The sequence below is a fragment of the Scomber japonicus genome, chromosome 2 (genome assembly GCF_027409825.1).
Source record: "Scomber japonicus isolate fScoJap1 chromosome 2, fScoJap1.pri, whole genome shotgun sequence".
In the NCBI taxonomy this organism is placed as follows: Eukaryota; Metazoa; Chordata; class Actinopteri; order Scombriformes; family Scombridae; genus Scomber; species Scomber japonicus.
In genome coordinates this window covers 36,921,616-36,937,725 of record NC_070579.1, presented here as the reverse complement: position 1 = coordinate 36,937,725, position 16,110 = coordinate 36,921,616, and the positions used below count along the sequence as shown (strand labels likewise).

The 16,110-nt window shown below is 37.3% G+C and overlaps 1 protein-coding gene across 1 annotated transcript; it reads right to left on the bottom strand.

The window, feature by feature from the left end:
* Window positions 1–1,263: 1,263 nt before the first annotated feature.
* On the bottom strand, window positions 1,264–15,201 carry LOC128366852 (uncharacterized). Its single transcript, XM_053327623.1, has 6 exons — window positions 15,140–15,201; window positions 8,216–8,512; window positions 4,905–5,201; window positions 4,688–4,801; window positions 3,231–3,284; window positions 1,264–1,442 (listed from the first exon to the last, which is right to left on the bottom strand). Exons 1-6 carry the CDS (start codon window positions 15,174–15,176, stop codon window positions 1,264–1,266), a joined length of 978 nt encoding a protein of 325 aa, XP_053183598.1. The 5' UTR covers window positions 15,177–15,201.
* Window positions 15,202–16,110: the final 909 nt, after the last annotated feature.

The following is a 16,110-nucleotide window of genomic DNA, read 5'->3' as shown; positions in this document are numbered from 1 at the left end:
AGTACAAAACTGCTGTGAATTTAATATAAATATTAAATTCACTAATATAAATATTAAATTCACTGATGAATGTAACCGAGTTGCTATTGTTCTGTGTTTCTTGACGATCAAACTAAGTAAATATTAGCTTTTCCCCTCTTACTCTTAAGTGCCCTGATGTAGACATATGTATAAGACAAAACAATTCACACTGCACGTCTAACCTTCTAATCTGAAATGGCCTGGTTGGCTTTTTATTCTGGGGCTTTACTGGAATGTCTTTGCATGATTTACAGTTAAAAACTTTTTTTTTATTATACTGGCCCTTTATGCAGCCACTCAGTTCAGCCTCTGTCTGAAAATGGCCGTTCTAGCTCCTGTCTCTTTAAGGCGTCCTTCTCAAGGAGTCCACTTTGTTCTGATTGGCCAGTTCTTGGAAGTTGAAACTCAGGAGAAAACATCAACAACCCACAAAAGAAAACTGGGATTTCACTACTTTATCTTGTTATTTACTCAACGTGTCAACTTATCTAATACATCTGTACATGTTAGAGCCAAAATGTGATCTGACATATGAGATTGGACAATGAGTACAACACATGAATGAATCCTTAGCAATAAAAAATCCATAGCAACCAAGTCTACGGGCTTGTGTAATGAGTTGATATCATTGTTGGCAAGGTAGAATAAAACAGCAGACTGAAGCCTGTGCTTTCTACATACCTTAACCTCAAGTTATGATGTTTAACATAGATATCTGACATCATAACAGTTCATAAATAACTGAAAATCACAATAGAATAATATGTTTCTTGTATGACAGACATGTAAGTTATGATATGTGTGACGCCACCTGTGAAGCCATAAGAATTTCAGCAGACATGATGTATTTACTTTGTGGGATAGTTACGCAAATATTGTTAAGGTTATGATTGCTCAGGTACAGGATCATCATTAAACATTACCTAAGGTGTATTTGTGCTTGCAAGTACAAACCTGGCCACAGCTGTTGTCACGTATTTGGACCTCAGTATAGTGTATCTCTGGGTTCTCTGGTTCGGATTCTGCAGATACAAAGACAAAGTTTTTTACTTGTGGTTAAGAAAGTGAGTGTGTGTATGTATGTATATAATCCCACTCTCACCCCATGGGGGGTGGTGTGCCTTTCTCAAGCCTCTACCAGAGGCCTGGGAGTTTTAGAGTTCTACGCAGTATCTTAGGTGTTCCTAGGACTGCACTCTTCTGGATAGAGACCTCAGATGTTTTACCTGGTATCTGCTGGAGTCACTCTTGCAGTTTGTGGGTCACAACTCCCAGTGTTCTGATTACCACTGGCACCACTGTTACCTTTAATCCCCACATGTTTTCTAGCTCCTCTTTCAGCCCTTGATATTTTTCAAACTTGTATTCCTTCTCCCTGATGTTGCTGCCGCTCAGCATTGCTACATCACTACCATCAACACCTGCATATCAACACCATGTCCGGTTCATTAGCCATCACCAGTTTGTCAGTCTGGTTTTGGAAGTCCCATTTGACAGGAAGCCAGCCTAAAGAAGTCAGTGCCAAGGTAATATGGTAACACTGCTGCGTAATTATGGGGCTTTTCCATTATACAGTTCTAGCACTACTTAGCTCGGCTCGACTTGACTTGACTCTACTCAGTTTTGGTACCAGGCACATCGTTTTCCATTACTTCATAGTACATTCTCAATGTGGGCGGGGTCATCATAGCATGGCTACGCAAAACTGCCGTGACTTTGTTTCGTTCGACCAATCAGTGGCTGGCACTCTATTTACGTCGCATTTTAGTAACGGCTCAGCTCGCTAGGAACCTCGCCAGAGCAGGTACCAAAGAAAGCACCAGGTACCAGGTACTATCCCTAATGGGGGAAGTGCTAGAACTGTATAATGGAAAAGCCCCATTACTAATCCTTTGTTAGTAGTTTGACTGCAGAATTTTGAACAAATTGTAAAATACAATGCACCTCAACAGTCTACATCTAAGGGCACAAAGCAATAGATGATTTGTTTAAGCTGTTGGAAAAGTAAGAAGGGCCATAGTTTAGCAATGTCTCTTAATTATAACAGAAAATAACAGGATTGTACAGAGACACCCTGAGGTCACATGAAAGACAAAAAACCCATGTGTATGGAAAAACCCATGTAGGTTTGAATTTTTTTTACCATGTGACCCCAGGGGATCTACGTTGTTATGAATAACAGAGCCACTGTAAAAATATTTCTAAGATAGTTTGTAAGTTCAACTGAAAATTAAAAATAACCCCAGCGTTTGTGAAACCAACTTTGAGTTATATGGAAGAAAAGAAAAGATCTCCAAAGATCAGCTCATTGTTTGCAATAGATAGAAGAAACTGGTGATATGTTAAATATGATTAATATAAATATGAAGAAAATCATCAATTACTTTCTCAGATGATGTAATAACACATTATGATTTATTGAAAGCAGCCGTGTTTGAATCAAGAAGAACAGGAATTTGTCATATAAATCTACAATTCCTAAAAGTTGTTTGCAGGTTATTTTTACTATAGAGCATGCACATTGACTTTTCAAGTGACTTTAACTGACAGACGAGCAAGGGAGAATGGTATAAGTGATCTCGCCACAGCTGTTGGGTAAATGATGACATTTTCCAGCGTGGCTAAAGTTCATGCATAGCTGATCTCTCTATGGTAACTATCTGTATTATATGCTCCTTTGAACATCAGGGAAGTGACACTAGTTGTTATACAAAGACTGTGGTTGCCTAGTTATACCATCCTGTAATGTGAAGCTACACAGACCTTATATGGCTTGATACAAGTCTGTGTGTGCGTGCGTGCGTGTGTGTGTTGTACACTCAAGCACACTCAGGGCGCTGAGGTCAAAGACACAACTCCCATTCCCCTCATGATTACTAAGAGCTTTACAGATAAACATTGGATTTTGGGGAATTCCACCATGATAAATTATTTACAAGAAGCAGCTCTGTGTCCTACCATGATGGATAAATGGATGATAACAAACCACATGCAACTCAGTCTTTTTAAGACTGAACCCATGGAGACAGAGACAGTCCTTCTGTTCATTGGATGCTCCTCTCTCTCATGTCTGCTGAGAGATGGTTGACAATCGACTATCTGTCACTTCATCATGCTGCTTCACACTATATAACATCAGATAGATCAGGCCTTATCTAAGTAAAGAGCACATTGCTCAAATCTTGGTGCAGGAAGTGGTCATCCCTCACCTTCACTGCTGTAATGCCCTTCTGGCAGCACTGACAGCATGCACAGTAACACCTCTGCATGAAGTGACCACAAGCAATGGATTAAAAATCTCACAGGGTTGATGTGAGTTAATGGGAATGAGTTTGGGGTGGACAGAATATTAAAATGATATTTCTATGAAAAAAATGAGACATTAATGAAACAACAATTATTACTTACTGATTCAAAGTTTATGGCTGACATTAAAGCATTAAAATATATTCACTAAATCTGATGGATCTTCTTGTGTGATAAATATTAGCCTGACTTTGTTTGAAGGGAATCTGTCTAACTGTGGCCTTTCTGTCTGCTTCCCTGTAGCTACGCTCTCTGTTTACTTAATGAAAACATTGGTGCCAATATATAACCTCTGATTAGATTTATAAGACTATTTATAACACCTTTAGCAGCAGTGTAATATATGACTAGTGTCAGGAAAGAAGCAGAACATGAAATGACTTCATGTTCTGGAAAATAAAGAGTCAGATCATGACACCTGACCGCTGTTAGCATCCTGTTTCCTATCATGACCTCAGTCTTCACAAAGTTTAACCAAATACTTCTTTAAACCATGATGACATAACTTCCTTAACTTAAACACAGTGAATTTCATACCTAAAACTAATTTGTTTAAAATAATGGTGACCTATCATTACAAGTTGCATGAGTCTATGGATAATAACCAGGGACTACATTTACCAAACAGTTTAAAGTCCTATTTTGGAGTAAAGTGAAAGAAGTTAGGGTTCATTGAATTATTTACTCCTACTAGCAAATTATGTCTCAGTTCTATACAGTGTAACACCAGTAGCCTGTCAGCTGGTCAATCACTTCATGGTAGAGCATGTTGTGTTGTGCAGCTTTGTACATGGAAAATAAGCTTTTGTCAAACAAATGAAATCATCCAAACTCCCAGCTCTATTTCCATTCACCGCAGTAAATGTGGAAAGTACCATCTGTTCATTGATCAGGCTCTGAGGATGAATAGACTGGCTTTTATGACACAAACAGATGTCGTTCCCATAATGAGACATTAAATACATCCTTTATATTATAGTGACACAGACATGTCTGTTGGTTGAGGCATAATCCCCTTATATTCCCATGATCACATGAAACAGCAGACTAAACTATTACTGCTCTGAATAGAACTGTTGTAAACATATCTGTCCTGTCAGACAGGATCCTTTCAAACTAGATTAGTCACATGAGAACCAGAGGGAGAGAAATAAAGATAATTCTTTTTTTCCTTTTAATAAACCCAGCCCAACATACTTAATACTACTGAACTGCACACTTTGAAGACATATTTGGCTACTATGAACCAGGCCAATAAAGCTCAAAGCTGGAGTGTAATATGATATAAAAAGCTGAAATACAGACACATACAGAAAATAATAAAGTAATGAGTGAAAAAGAAACAGAAAGAAATACCTGCCTTGTGCTTGGCTGGTAATCGTCTCAGATTTCTTATGATACTTCTTCTTAGCAATGACGACAAGAGACACAAGTGCAACAGCAGACACAGTGCAGATAATTAATGGTACAAGATCTGTAAAATAAAAACAAACATTAAAACAAACATTAATAACACATAATTCAAGAATTTGGGGTCGTTTTATAAAAATTTGAGTATTTGTGTTAAACTCTCTTACAATTTCTTTCTGTTTCGTCTGTTTTGTCTGTGTCATCTGTGATGTTCCAGCAGGATGTTTTGATGTTGACATGAAGAGTCTTATTTTCAGCAGGGTTGGCAGCCACACATCTATAAGAGGATCTGAAATCCTGCTTGTGTACAGTGAGAGGCAGAGAGAGAGCAGAGCTGCTCTGGTTCAGTATCTCCTCGTCTTTGTACCACAACAGTGTGGTTTCAGCTTTGTCCACAGAACACAGCAAGATGCAGCTCTCAGTGCTCACATTCACTGTGTTCACTGCTGGACTTGGTACACGCTCTGAAGAAGAAATGAATAAACATTAAAAATTGGATGATATGAGTGACTTTAAAACCCTAATCTACTTCTAACATAATTACTGCTGACATTGACATTGATAAATAAAGTTAAATGTCTAAACAGACAAAACCTGATGAAATGCCAGACATAGTAAAGCTTAGATCTATAACATGCATCCACAGAGAGCTACTGCTATAGACCAGCAACTCCAGTTCAACAGTTTATAGTTTACACATTGTAATAACTGAGAATAAGCAGCTATCATCAGTAAGTATCACTGACTTCTCATATTCCAGTTGTGCAGTAATATTCAGTAACATCCTGTTTTACCCTCCACACTTGCTGCTATTACTGTATAATTGTTGAAGCCACAAGTATGAAGTAACGCCTCAGTACCACAGTGGCATCTCTGACATCACAGCTTGTTGAGACTTGCAGTGTTTCACACTTGCAGTATTAAACTAGGCCTCTGAAACTACTATGAGCTATGACTATACTTTTAATGAGTTCCACACTAAACTCACTCCTTTGTTCAGTTGCATCATATATTGATAATTATATTATATATTGTATTATAACAATATGTTATATATTATAACACATAGCTAATGAAACAAAAGTAAATTGCACAAATCCTATATCACACAAATAGGACAACACACTTCACCAGAACAACTCAGTCATTATGACCTATCCTCCAGCAGTGTTAACCCAGAGTCCAGTCTAACCAGTTCACCTGGGTGGTGTGCAGACTGGTTTTATATTATTATCAATATCACCCACATCCAGAAAAAATGCAACAATGTGACATTATAAAAAGATGTGATGTGCAATTGAGCGCTAAAAAGTCGCCCGTATCAAAATCTGCCACTGCATACACTTTCATTTTCAGATGAAAATATACACAAATGGCAGACAGAAAATGAAGTGTTCTAGACAGTAAATAGGGGATAAGGCACTTTAATCAAAACACTGTCACAGAACAGTTCACTGCAGCGTAAGATGAGTAAAATGGAGGAGAAAGAGACTGACGAGTGATGGAAATGAAGATACCTACAATAGATTATTTCATTTAAAATGAGAGAGTAATGTATGCTATCAGACATGAATTAACATATTTTTAAAAAAAAAGTTTGTTTCATCTCATTAATAATTTAATATAATCCAGCTCCTGTTGTCTTTTTGTTGTAATTTTCGTGAGGGTTATGATGGCTGCATCATACAATATGGTCATAAATAACATCAACAGTTCCTATTCTAACTGCCAACTCATGTCACTGCCATCATAATGTAAACAACTGAATCAGGAACAGCCAACATATCACTCTTCTACCACCTGCCCCTGCATGACAACAGTTATCACCAATGGTTAATGATTCATTTCTCACACCTGTTTAGCAGGTGCATCATTCTAGTGATAGTTACAGTTTCACCTCTTACACCCCAACAGAACATACACTTGTTTTAATATAGTGTGAATGTACTAAGTAATCTAGCCCTAGTTTGTGACTCATTTGTTAGCATACACTCTGTTCACATAGGTAACCATAATATTTTTGAACCATGTAGATGAAACTATGTTCAGTCTTCTGAATGATGAAAAAAAAGGATTTCTTAAGTTGCACCTTTTTCAGAATAAAAACAAAAGTGGCAGCTAGTCCAGCTACCTGCATGAGAACAGTTGTCAACAGTTGGGAAGACTGTGAGTATTATAATGAAACCATCAGCATAAATGACCATTATCAACTGATTATGCAAAAAAAAAGCTTGTGATGTGTAAAGTATCCCAAACTATACATAACCAAATACAATAAATCTGCAATGATTCTGCTATCAAAATGCATGAAGCTGTTATGAAGATCTTTGACACTGGGCTCTCAAACAGCGTCAGACAACAAGAGAACAAGAGACACTAATAGTGCTGCCTGAAAAAAAATCTTTTACAGTATTTTATTACAATTAATTAATAAACTGAATTTAAAGAAGGTGTTGCACATAGATTTATTGCATATGCATTTAAATGATATATGAATGAACAGGTGAAGGGTAAAAACTGTGCTATCAGGATAGATATTGTTGTCAGGATATGGAATGGCCTATATCAGGATAAGAGATTTTGGTCATGTCACCCAGCCCTCATTTAAAGACAGTCCTCTTTCATTAAAAGTTGTGTAAGCAGTGTTCCACTAAAGACTTGACATAAATCAAACCTACAGAGCAGCAGCAGCAGATTTCTCAGAGTTCCTGTTTCCTCTCTGTGGGTTTAAAGTGATCACAAATGGAAACTGTGTGTATGTATGTAAGCAGGAAACAAATGAACTGTGAGGTCAGGTGTGATATGAAAGACACATGCATAAATGAGTGGAAGCAAAAACATAAAAATGACATTTTAAGTTGGCTTATTCCATTTCAAAATACTATTATTTATTTCAAGACAGACCAAGGTAACCGAATGATCTATTAGCAAACTTAATGATCCTGGTAATGTATAATGACAACTTTTCAGGTGGCTCTTAAGACACCATACAGCACCATCAGGTAATTGGCTCAGACGGCCCAGTTTAGGATGAGGTTCAAACCCAAGTGTAATGTGGGTCACTCAGTGAAAAAAGGTTTAAGCAGGATGTCCTCACAGATGGAAATAGTGTGATGGAAAACATGGCTTCTTCATGTGAATATTACAAGCTGAGAACATTATGGGTGACCATTCTGTACAACAACATTCATAAAAGTTTGACATCCAATCTCTATTTTTGAAACCATTTTTGCCAGTACAGTCTGTGACCATATTGAATTCAAACATTCATTTTATCAATCTGGGCAGACAGTAGACATCTGTGAAGTTATGTTATTTGTCAGGTAAAAAATAATATTTAGAGTTCTCTCCTGTGGTTAAAGTAGTGAAAGCTATGTGATGGAATCACAAAGTGACATATGCACTGCATTATGCATTATTCTAACTATGTTACCACCAACACACTGGTCAGTATACTGGTAGAAGAAATGCAACTTACCGTAAACTGTAAGTATGTAGGGTGCAGGGAAAATATTTCCTTCATTAGGGTCAATAGTATAACTCCCTGAGTCACTCATCTTCAGTCCTGTGATGGTAAAGAGTCCAGTGTTTTTATCCCAGTGAAGTCTGTTTGTGTAAGTTAGATCTCGCAACCTAATACTCCCATTGTTCACCACGGCAACATTCTTTCCTTTAAATATAATATATCCATCCTCCAGCAAAGGCTCAGGTAGAGTGATGTTTCCTCCCTCAGTGGCTGACAGGTATATTTCCTCAGTAGCAGCTGAGATCATCACTGTGAAGTATAAAGAGAACATGAGTCATAACAGAGTCATATTCTCTGATGGAGGCAAAATGTATAACTTACAAAGAATATGCAGTTATGTTAGTGAGATATATAATGTGGAGCTGATCCACTGACAGTAAATAGTAAGTTCACTACAGTAGAGTCACATCATTTGTAATGCAGCTTTAAACAAACACTGTACATCAATGTGTATAAAGTCATGTGATCACTGTCTTTGTGTCACATGTTTAAACATCCTGTTGTACATTTCATTAGTGGAACATCACTGAGTTTCATTTTCCTCTTCTTGTTTTTATAGAAACCAGCAGGGATCCATACATCTGTCCTTCTGATGCTGCTTGGTACAAACTAAACATTTATAATAAATACAACTTATGTATGTTTAGAAGAAGATAAAATTATATCTATTTTACCTTTTACTCCTAGCTGTAGGTGAAGTGGCAGCAGGTAATTACATATTTTATAGAGTTTCTTGTGTTACATTTGTTATCATGGACAAAATATTAGACACTTTCACTCAGGTGTTGGCATTTCACCACACTGACAATGTTGAGGAAGTATCAGTATATCATAGTAGTAGTATCAGTATCTGTTCCTTCACATGTCAAAATGTTCATGTAGAGCTTCCTGTGCAGAAACAGTTTGGACTGGTCACATATGAGTTCATACTTTCAGTCCATGCTGTTGATATAATTGTGGTCATAGTTCTTGTTCCCTCTTTGCATAACTGCCATCTCTGTGTAGAGATAGGAGGCCATATACAGAGACTCAGAAATGTGACCAGCCTATGGACAGAGCAGATGGTGACCGCAGCAGCACTGACCTCAGTTCAGTACATGGTCACCACACATCAGACAGTGACAACGCCTCTGAATGTCTCTCTCCCTCTGGCTTCCTAAAACGTTCCAGTCCTGAGCTACGAGTTGAAAATTGATGCCAAAAGAGGTCTACAGCTGAGCTCAATCATAGATAACAACAGTCCACCCCTGTACTCACAGTAAAACAGATGCCATGAGAAACTTCTTCTTCTAGAAAGTCCACAGACAAACTTGAGTTGTTAGCAACAACAGCAACCTCAGTCATTCTGAACTCAGTCATGACCATACATCACGTTATTAACTGAGGACAGCAACAATTCTGACACCACTGTCCAACTTTGTAAACACTTGGATCAGTTCCTTGGTAGTATTTTGTCAGTATGATAACTATTGCAAAACACTAGCTTAGTACACTCTATTATGTGTTCCTTGTACACATGTCCTCACCCAACATGAGTTCAGGACATGCAAAACAAAACCCTGATACAGCCCAGACACCCAAGAAATCATTCATCATTTTAGGTGCCACTCTCTGCATCTCATCTTAACATTCCTGTTCTCACTAATGAATAACATGAGAGACACAGGTTATGTATTTTACACTATGCCATTATTGTTGTTGAGTATGATTTCATTTGTAACTCTGACTGTTCCTGCTTAGCCAAGATAGTGTCAACCACTGTCCAGTTGGTTCATGATCTGCCCAGATGTTACAAACTTGTATGAATTGACAAATGAACTGTATGAACTATGGACTATACAGTACAACACATTTATGTTTGTGCTCTCAGGATTACACATCAAGTGCAGTTGAAACCAAAGGGAGGGGCTCACTGGCTCACCACATGTTTTCAAGAAAGGGAGTCTTTAAGAACAGATGTGAGCTCCACCCATGGACCCAGGGTACCAAAAACCAGAGCTCACCCCTCTCCCTTTCTTCAACTGCTCTTTCTTCATTGTTGCAGCTGCTGGGAGTAGCAGGAGGTGTTTCTCTCTTCCTCCCACTGCTGCATTTTACTGAACAAGCAGCAACATGATAGTCTGATTAGGATTCATCAACAAACACAAGATAGCATGGAGCTGCCTCCTCAGTTACCTGAACCCTCTGATCTGCATGACTGAGGCACTGACTACCTAACAAAGCCAGCATCATTCAGCCTTGGAGCCAAACTCCTGTCTGTCTGATCTGACTCAACCACAGTTCACCAGCTAAGAAGAAGCCCTCTACAATGTGTGTCTCTCTGTGTGGACTTGGTAACGTACTGGGAATATCTTAGAAAGCACAGGACCACTTGATTTAATCAATGTTGCCTGCTAGCTGTGTGCTCAGTCACCATGTGACTTCAATCATATGATTCATCTTGCTATCATTTGCAGTTCATATGTTATCACAAACACAGACACACATCTCTATATAGGTATACTTAGTTAGATGCCATATTGTTTTTTTACTCTTTTAGTACATTTAACTAAGATTTCAGAATGTGTGTTTTGCTTTGTCATCATTTTAAATAAATGAACTAAACTAGTTATTGATGTGGTCATTTTGTCATTTGGTTATTAAGTTAATTGAGACTGTATCAATTGGCTATCTTTTCCTTGTTTCACAGTGTGTTGCCCTGCTGTTAAATTATTTTTGGTAATCATTATTTCTGAAACCTGTCTGCAATGCCCAACAACATATATTCAAGACAAAATCTGATCAGATATGTGTTAATAAACAATAAATGCAAAACATAAACAAACAAGGCTACAGAACAGACGGCCATTCATGGACATGCATGACAAGCTGATGTCAGGTCATCAGCAGAGGCCTGTACTACAAAGCTGGATTAACATACCCGGGATATCTCTCTGTTACCTGGGTTGATTTACCCAGACATTCGCAGTCTAGGATAAGCGGTACTACGAAGCTGGATATCAACTCGGTAAATCAACCCAGGGTTTTCCAATCTGGATCACTGCACGCTCACATAAAATGGGGGTGTTTGCAGCGTCTGACCAATCACAAACATGGAGAAACTCTGCAGAGCAGCCTACTTTACCATGGAGGAGCAGACAATTATTCTTCATAAATATGAAGAATTCAAACACATCATCCAGGCCAAAAGCAACACTGTTGATGCAGCAAAAAACAGGAAGGAATGCTGGCAGAAAATAGCCGACTCTGTTAATGTGTAAATTCACGAGATCATACAATATTAATATATCAGACAATATAAACGGACACTCTGATCACACAATGCCACTTTATTACGGCACAGACGTTTGGGGCAGAGCGCTTCCTCAGTGCCCTTCCTTTCATAGAGACATTAAGTTAGTTTAATATTCAACATTCAAAATACAAACCTATTATGCGCTTTAATCATTTGAGTGAATGATTTCAAACCAACTGTATAACATACAGACTAATATCCCTCATGTGCCACAAGGCTTATTTTACAAATATATCTTTTCGTCAATTTTTTACAATTACAATAAATAAATACAGTTATTATGCTCCCTGACCCTTTGATCTCAAGATGTCAAACCTACATAATAATATCCCCCACGTGCCTCAATGATTATTTTTTAAATATATATTTTGGTTGATTAAAAAATTGCATCTATCCCTAAAAACTCTTTCTCTCCTAAGCGCTCCTCTCACGATTAGCGCACCAATGTTGACAGGATCTTCTAAGAATGGGCAGGTCATTTTCTAAGAGAACAGAAGAGAACAGGTGGTGCTTTTGTACTCATTTTTTTTTAAAATTACTTTATTGAAGTACTGTTCTTGCTGGCAAATTCACAATGGAACACAGTCTCTGTTGTACTCCTTTTTTTTTTTTTTACAGACAGGAGACAACAAATAAGGCAACAAAACATACACAGAGACACAAAATACACAAAAAAAGAAAAACAAACAGACAAATAAATAAATAAAAATAAAATAAAATAAAAAATAGGCTCCAGGGGATATCTACACTGTGTGTAAGTATGTATATGTGTGCATATGTATGCATGTGTGTGCATGTGTGTGTGTGCGTATATCTATCTGTCTGCAGTATGCACTTTTGTAGTCATTGATCTCTTATCCAGAACATAACCTGCTCCGGAGCAGGTTAGCCGTTCAGAATAAGTTACCATGGTGATTTACCCCGGTAAGAAGTGAACCAGCGTCGTAGGACAGAAAACCCAGGGTTAACCCTGAAGTTACCTCGATAAGAGAAAATCCAGCTTCGTAGTACAGGCCTCAGAGCCAGTGTGGTCATCTACTGCTGATGTTACACCTGCTACCAGGACTGCTGTCAGCACAGACCTGATAACACTCTGATAGGACAAGCTGATAGAAGAAGCTGGAGATGGAAGTAACAGCTCTACAGCTCTACCTCTCTGTGTCTTATTTGTGCTGATAAACAGTAGAATATAATTATGTTCCATGCAGGTTTAAACAATGTGTGGAAGCTCTAAATATTTGCACTGTAAGCAGTTGTACTTACACTAATAACACTATAAACTGTTGAATGGAAAAACACAGCAGTTTTGTTGATGCTATTAAGTGATAACATGGCAAAAACTTTTTCTACTTTTCTACTGAATAAAACACTGTAATCACATCTGGCAGCGGTTTCTCTCATGGGGAATATGTGATGAATGAGGAATTTCCTGTTTACGGAAAAAAAATGGGGGATGTGTCCTTCATTTGGAACTTCCTGCTGTTTTTTCTTGAAAATCTGCTTGTAGATTTAGTTTTCATTTTAGTTAATTTACAGTTTTAATTTTATTATGAGTTTATATATTTGTTGTTACTAAGGAGACAGCATCCTTACATCTCAATATTAAGAAAAGCGCTGATGTTTCTCCCTGGGACAACAAAAATTCCTGTTTTAATAAGAAATAGAATCAATAAAGTATCACTGGCCCACTCCACAAACTATATTATAAAAATATGATATTTGGGTCTTGAAATTTTACTTAAATGACAACAGTGGAGCCATGATATTATTAGATCTCAGAGCTGCATTCAAGCTAGTCAAACATATTACTAGCATTCTAGTTGGGAAATAAAGACTTCTTTGTGTCAATTGGATAATATAAGCATACAAAAATGCTCCATTCTCGTGACTTCTCTGTTCAACATGTACATGCTCCCACTAGGCCAGGGGTGTCAAAATCATTTTTGTTGAAGCTTCACATACAACCCAATTTGATCTTCAGTGGGTGAATCAGTAAAACCATTCAATAATAACCTACAAATAATATACAAGATATTATATCATTACTATAATAAGCCATCTATGTATCTATTTACTCTGAAAAATGAGCAGTTTCAACTGATTTACATAAGCTGCTTGACAACATTCAGAGTAGAGTGTATTATTTAGGTTTTACGCCACTCGTTTTTGTAGATAAAACAGCTACTATCACACAATATGTCCAATTTTACCTAAGAAATTAAAATATAACATAGCATTAATGATTTAAATGTATTTTATTGAAACTGAAAATAACAAGAACTTTATTTAACAATATAAAATAATCCTCATAACTACATAACATAAAACATAACATAAACATAACCATCTTGTTAAAACTATTAACAATTCATTTAACAAAAAAACAAAAACTATACAAAAATATAACCATTTTTGTGCATGTCGGGCCACTTTAGGAAAAGTAATCAAATTTCAGGGTAAAAGACATTTGTTTATATAGCTGTCATGTATTGTATTGAATTGTTGTCTGAAGCAGCAGAATTGGAATTATTTTTCTGTAATTGTTATACTTTGCAAAGCTATCCAGCGGACCAGATTGGACCCCTTGTCAGACCGGTTCTGGCCCATGGGCAGTATGTTTGACACCTCTACTCTAGGCGGCTGTCGCTTAGGAAGTAGACTGGTCGTCCACCAATTGGAGGATTGGTGGTTCGATTCCTGGCTTCTCCAGTCCACATGTCAATGTGTACTTCGGTAAAATACTTAACCTCAAAATGGTCCTGATGGTGTGTGAATGGTTTGTCTCCCTCCTGATAATTGGCACCATATGTGGTAGTAAATGTGATATGTAGTGAGAAAGTGCTTTGAGTGGTCAAAAGGGCTGGAAAAGAACTATATAAGTACCATCTTCATTATGGATTAAAAATTAGGGAAAACAACAAACTATCACACAAATTTACACAATGACATCATCAGATGACTTTGGTTGCATATAGGTGCAGTGAACAAACCAAACATTGAATCTGCCATTTCTTTCTCCAATAAAACAAAATAAAAGATAAATAACAGTTTGGAGCCATGATTAAATTGATTAGAAGTCAGAGCTCAACTTCAATCACTATACAAAGAACTAGAGTCTAAGAACATTTTTATATCTTCCTGTGATGATGTAATGATGTCTTTACAGGTCTTTTTTAATTATGTCTTCAAAGTCTGCAGCTGATTCAGGATGAGTTCTCATTTATTCCATTTCAGTTTATTTTAATCCTCTGTGTCTTCTGTCACATTAAAAAGAATGTTACTGAACTAAACTAAGTAACTAAGGTAAGTGACAACATCTCTTTAAGATGTATTTCATATTTGCACCAGTGCTATATTTGACTTGTTTTGCTGTTTTAAGCCTCTATTACTTTATCTATTACTGATTTCTACTTCCTACATTTTAATTGTCAGTAAAATCTAACATCTAATATGTTCTTGATTACCCGACATTTGCACAGTATACACAGCACACACTTAACTCATTACAGTAGTATTAGGCTACAGCAACCTACAAACCTACAGCAATTAGTTAAATAATAATAAACAAGTTCATAACTTACCTATAAAAAAGAAAATGATTCTCATCTGCGCCTCCATCTCAGATTTTATACAGAGAAACGCATGGTCTGTTAATTCCTCACATAGGAGTCCATATTTGATTTTTTTTTTTTTATTTCTAGCGTGTTACGACCTGCTGTGTTTTCGCTGTAGCCTAAAACAAGTTTACATGCTGCTAGAGTTATAAATAAACGACGTTACTTTTTTCAGTAAAAAGTAATCAAATTAATTACTGTTACAACGCCATTACCGTTACTGCCAAAAAAATGTGGCGTTACTTCTTCAGACCTCACTGAAGCGGTTTTTACCCGAACCGGCTCTTCTCTTTCTCTCTCTCTCTCTCTCCCTGCCAAAGTGTTGCTGCACTTACTATATGGGTTTAACCATAGATAGAGTGTGTCTCATTTGCTTCCTACTCTATCTTTCTCCCGGAGTCTGGATCGAGCGAGCAAGAGGGCACTGTAGAGAGAGACTGCGCGTGTGTGTGTGTCGCGTGTGAGAGCAAAGCATCCTCATAGCTCTGTGTTGCTGCTTATTAGACCAACCCCCCCCCCCCCCCCCCCCCCCCCACCAACACGACCTTTTTATTTATTCATTCATTTCCAGTACAATTTTTCATAGTTATATTAAGAGATATATTGTTATTGCTTTTTGAGGAATAAAATTAAATTGCTGCACATCTGCTACATGTACAATTTTATTATTTACTTCTTTTTAGTACATTTTTTAAGCATAATTAAATTTTGAATGTGTTTTGGGCCAGTTGTTGATTGGGGCAGCTAAGTAATTTGACATATTTCATCGAATCCCAATTGCATTTCAGTCAGGAGAGTCAAGAGAATGAGAAGAGAATGATCATCCCAGAACAGCAGTGAGATATATAGATTCCCATGAAGTGGGAATGTATTTATCTATCTTCCCACTGATGGTGGTGAGGCTGATGAGTTGACGAGAATGATGGCTGATGAAAAGA

Coding starts and splice junctions, on each gene's coding strand:
- LOC128366852 (XM_053327623.1), bottom strand. CDS start 15,176: ATGGAGGCGCAGATGAGAATCATTTTCTTTTTTATAG. Junction 8,513..15,139: donor AATCATTTTCTTTTTTATAG/GTAAGTTATGAA, acceptor TATACTTCACAG/TGATGATCTCAGCTGCTACT. Junction 3,285..4,687: donor GATTACCAGCCAAGCACAAG/GCAGGTATTTCT, acceptor CACTTCATGCAG/AGGTGTTACTGTGCATGCTG.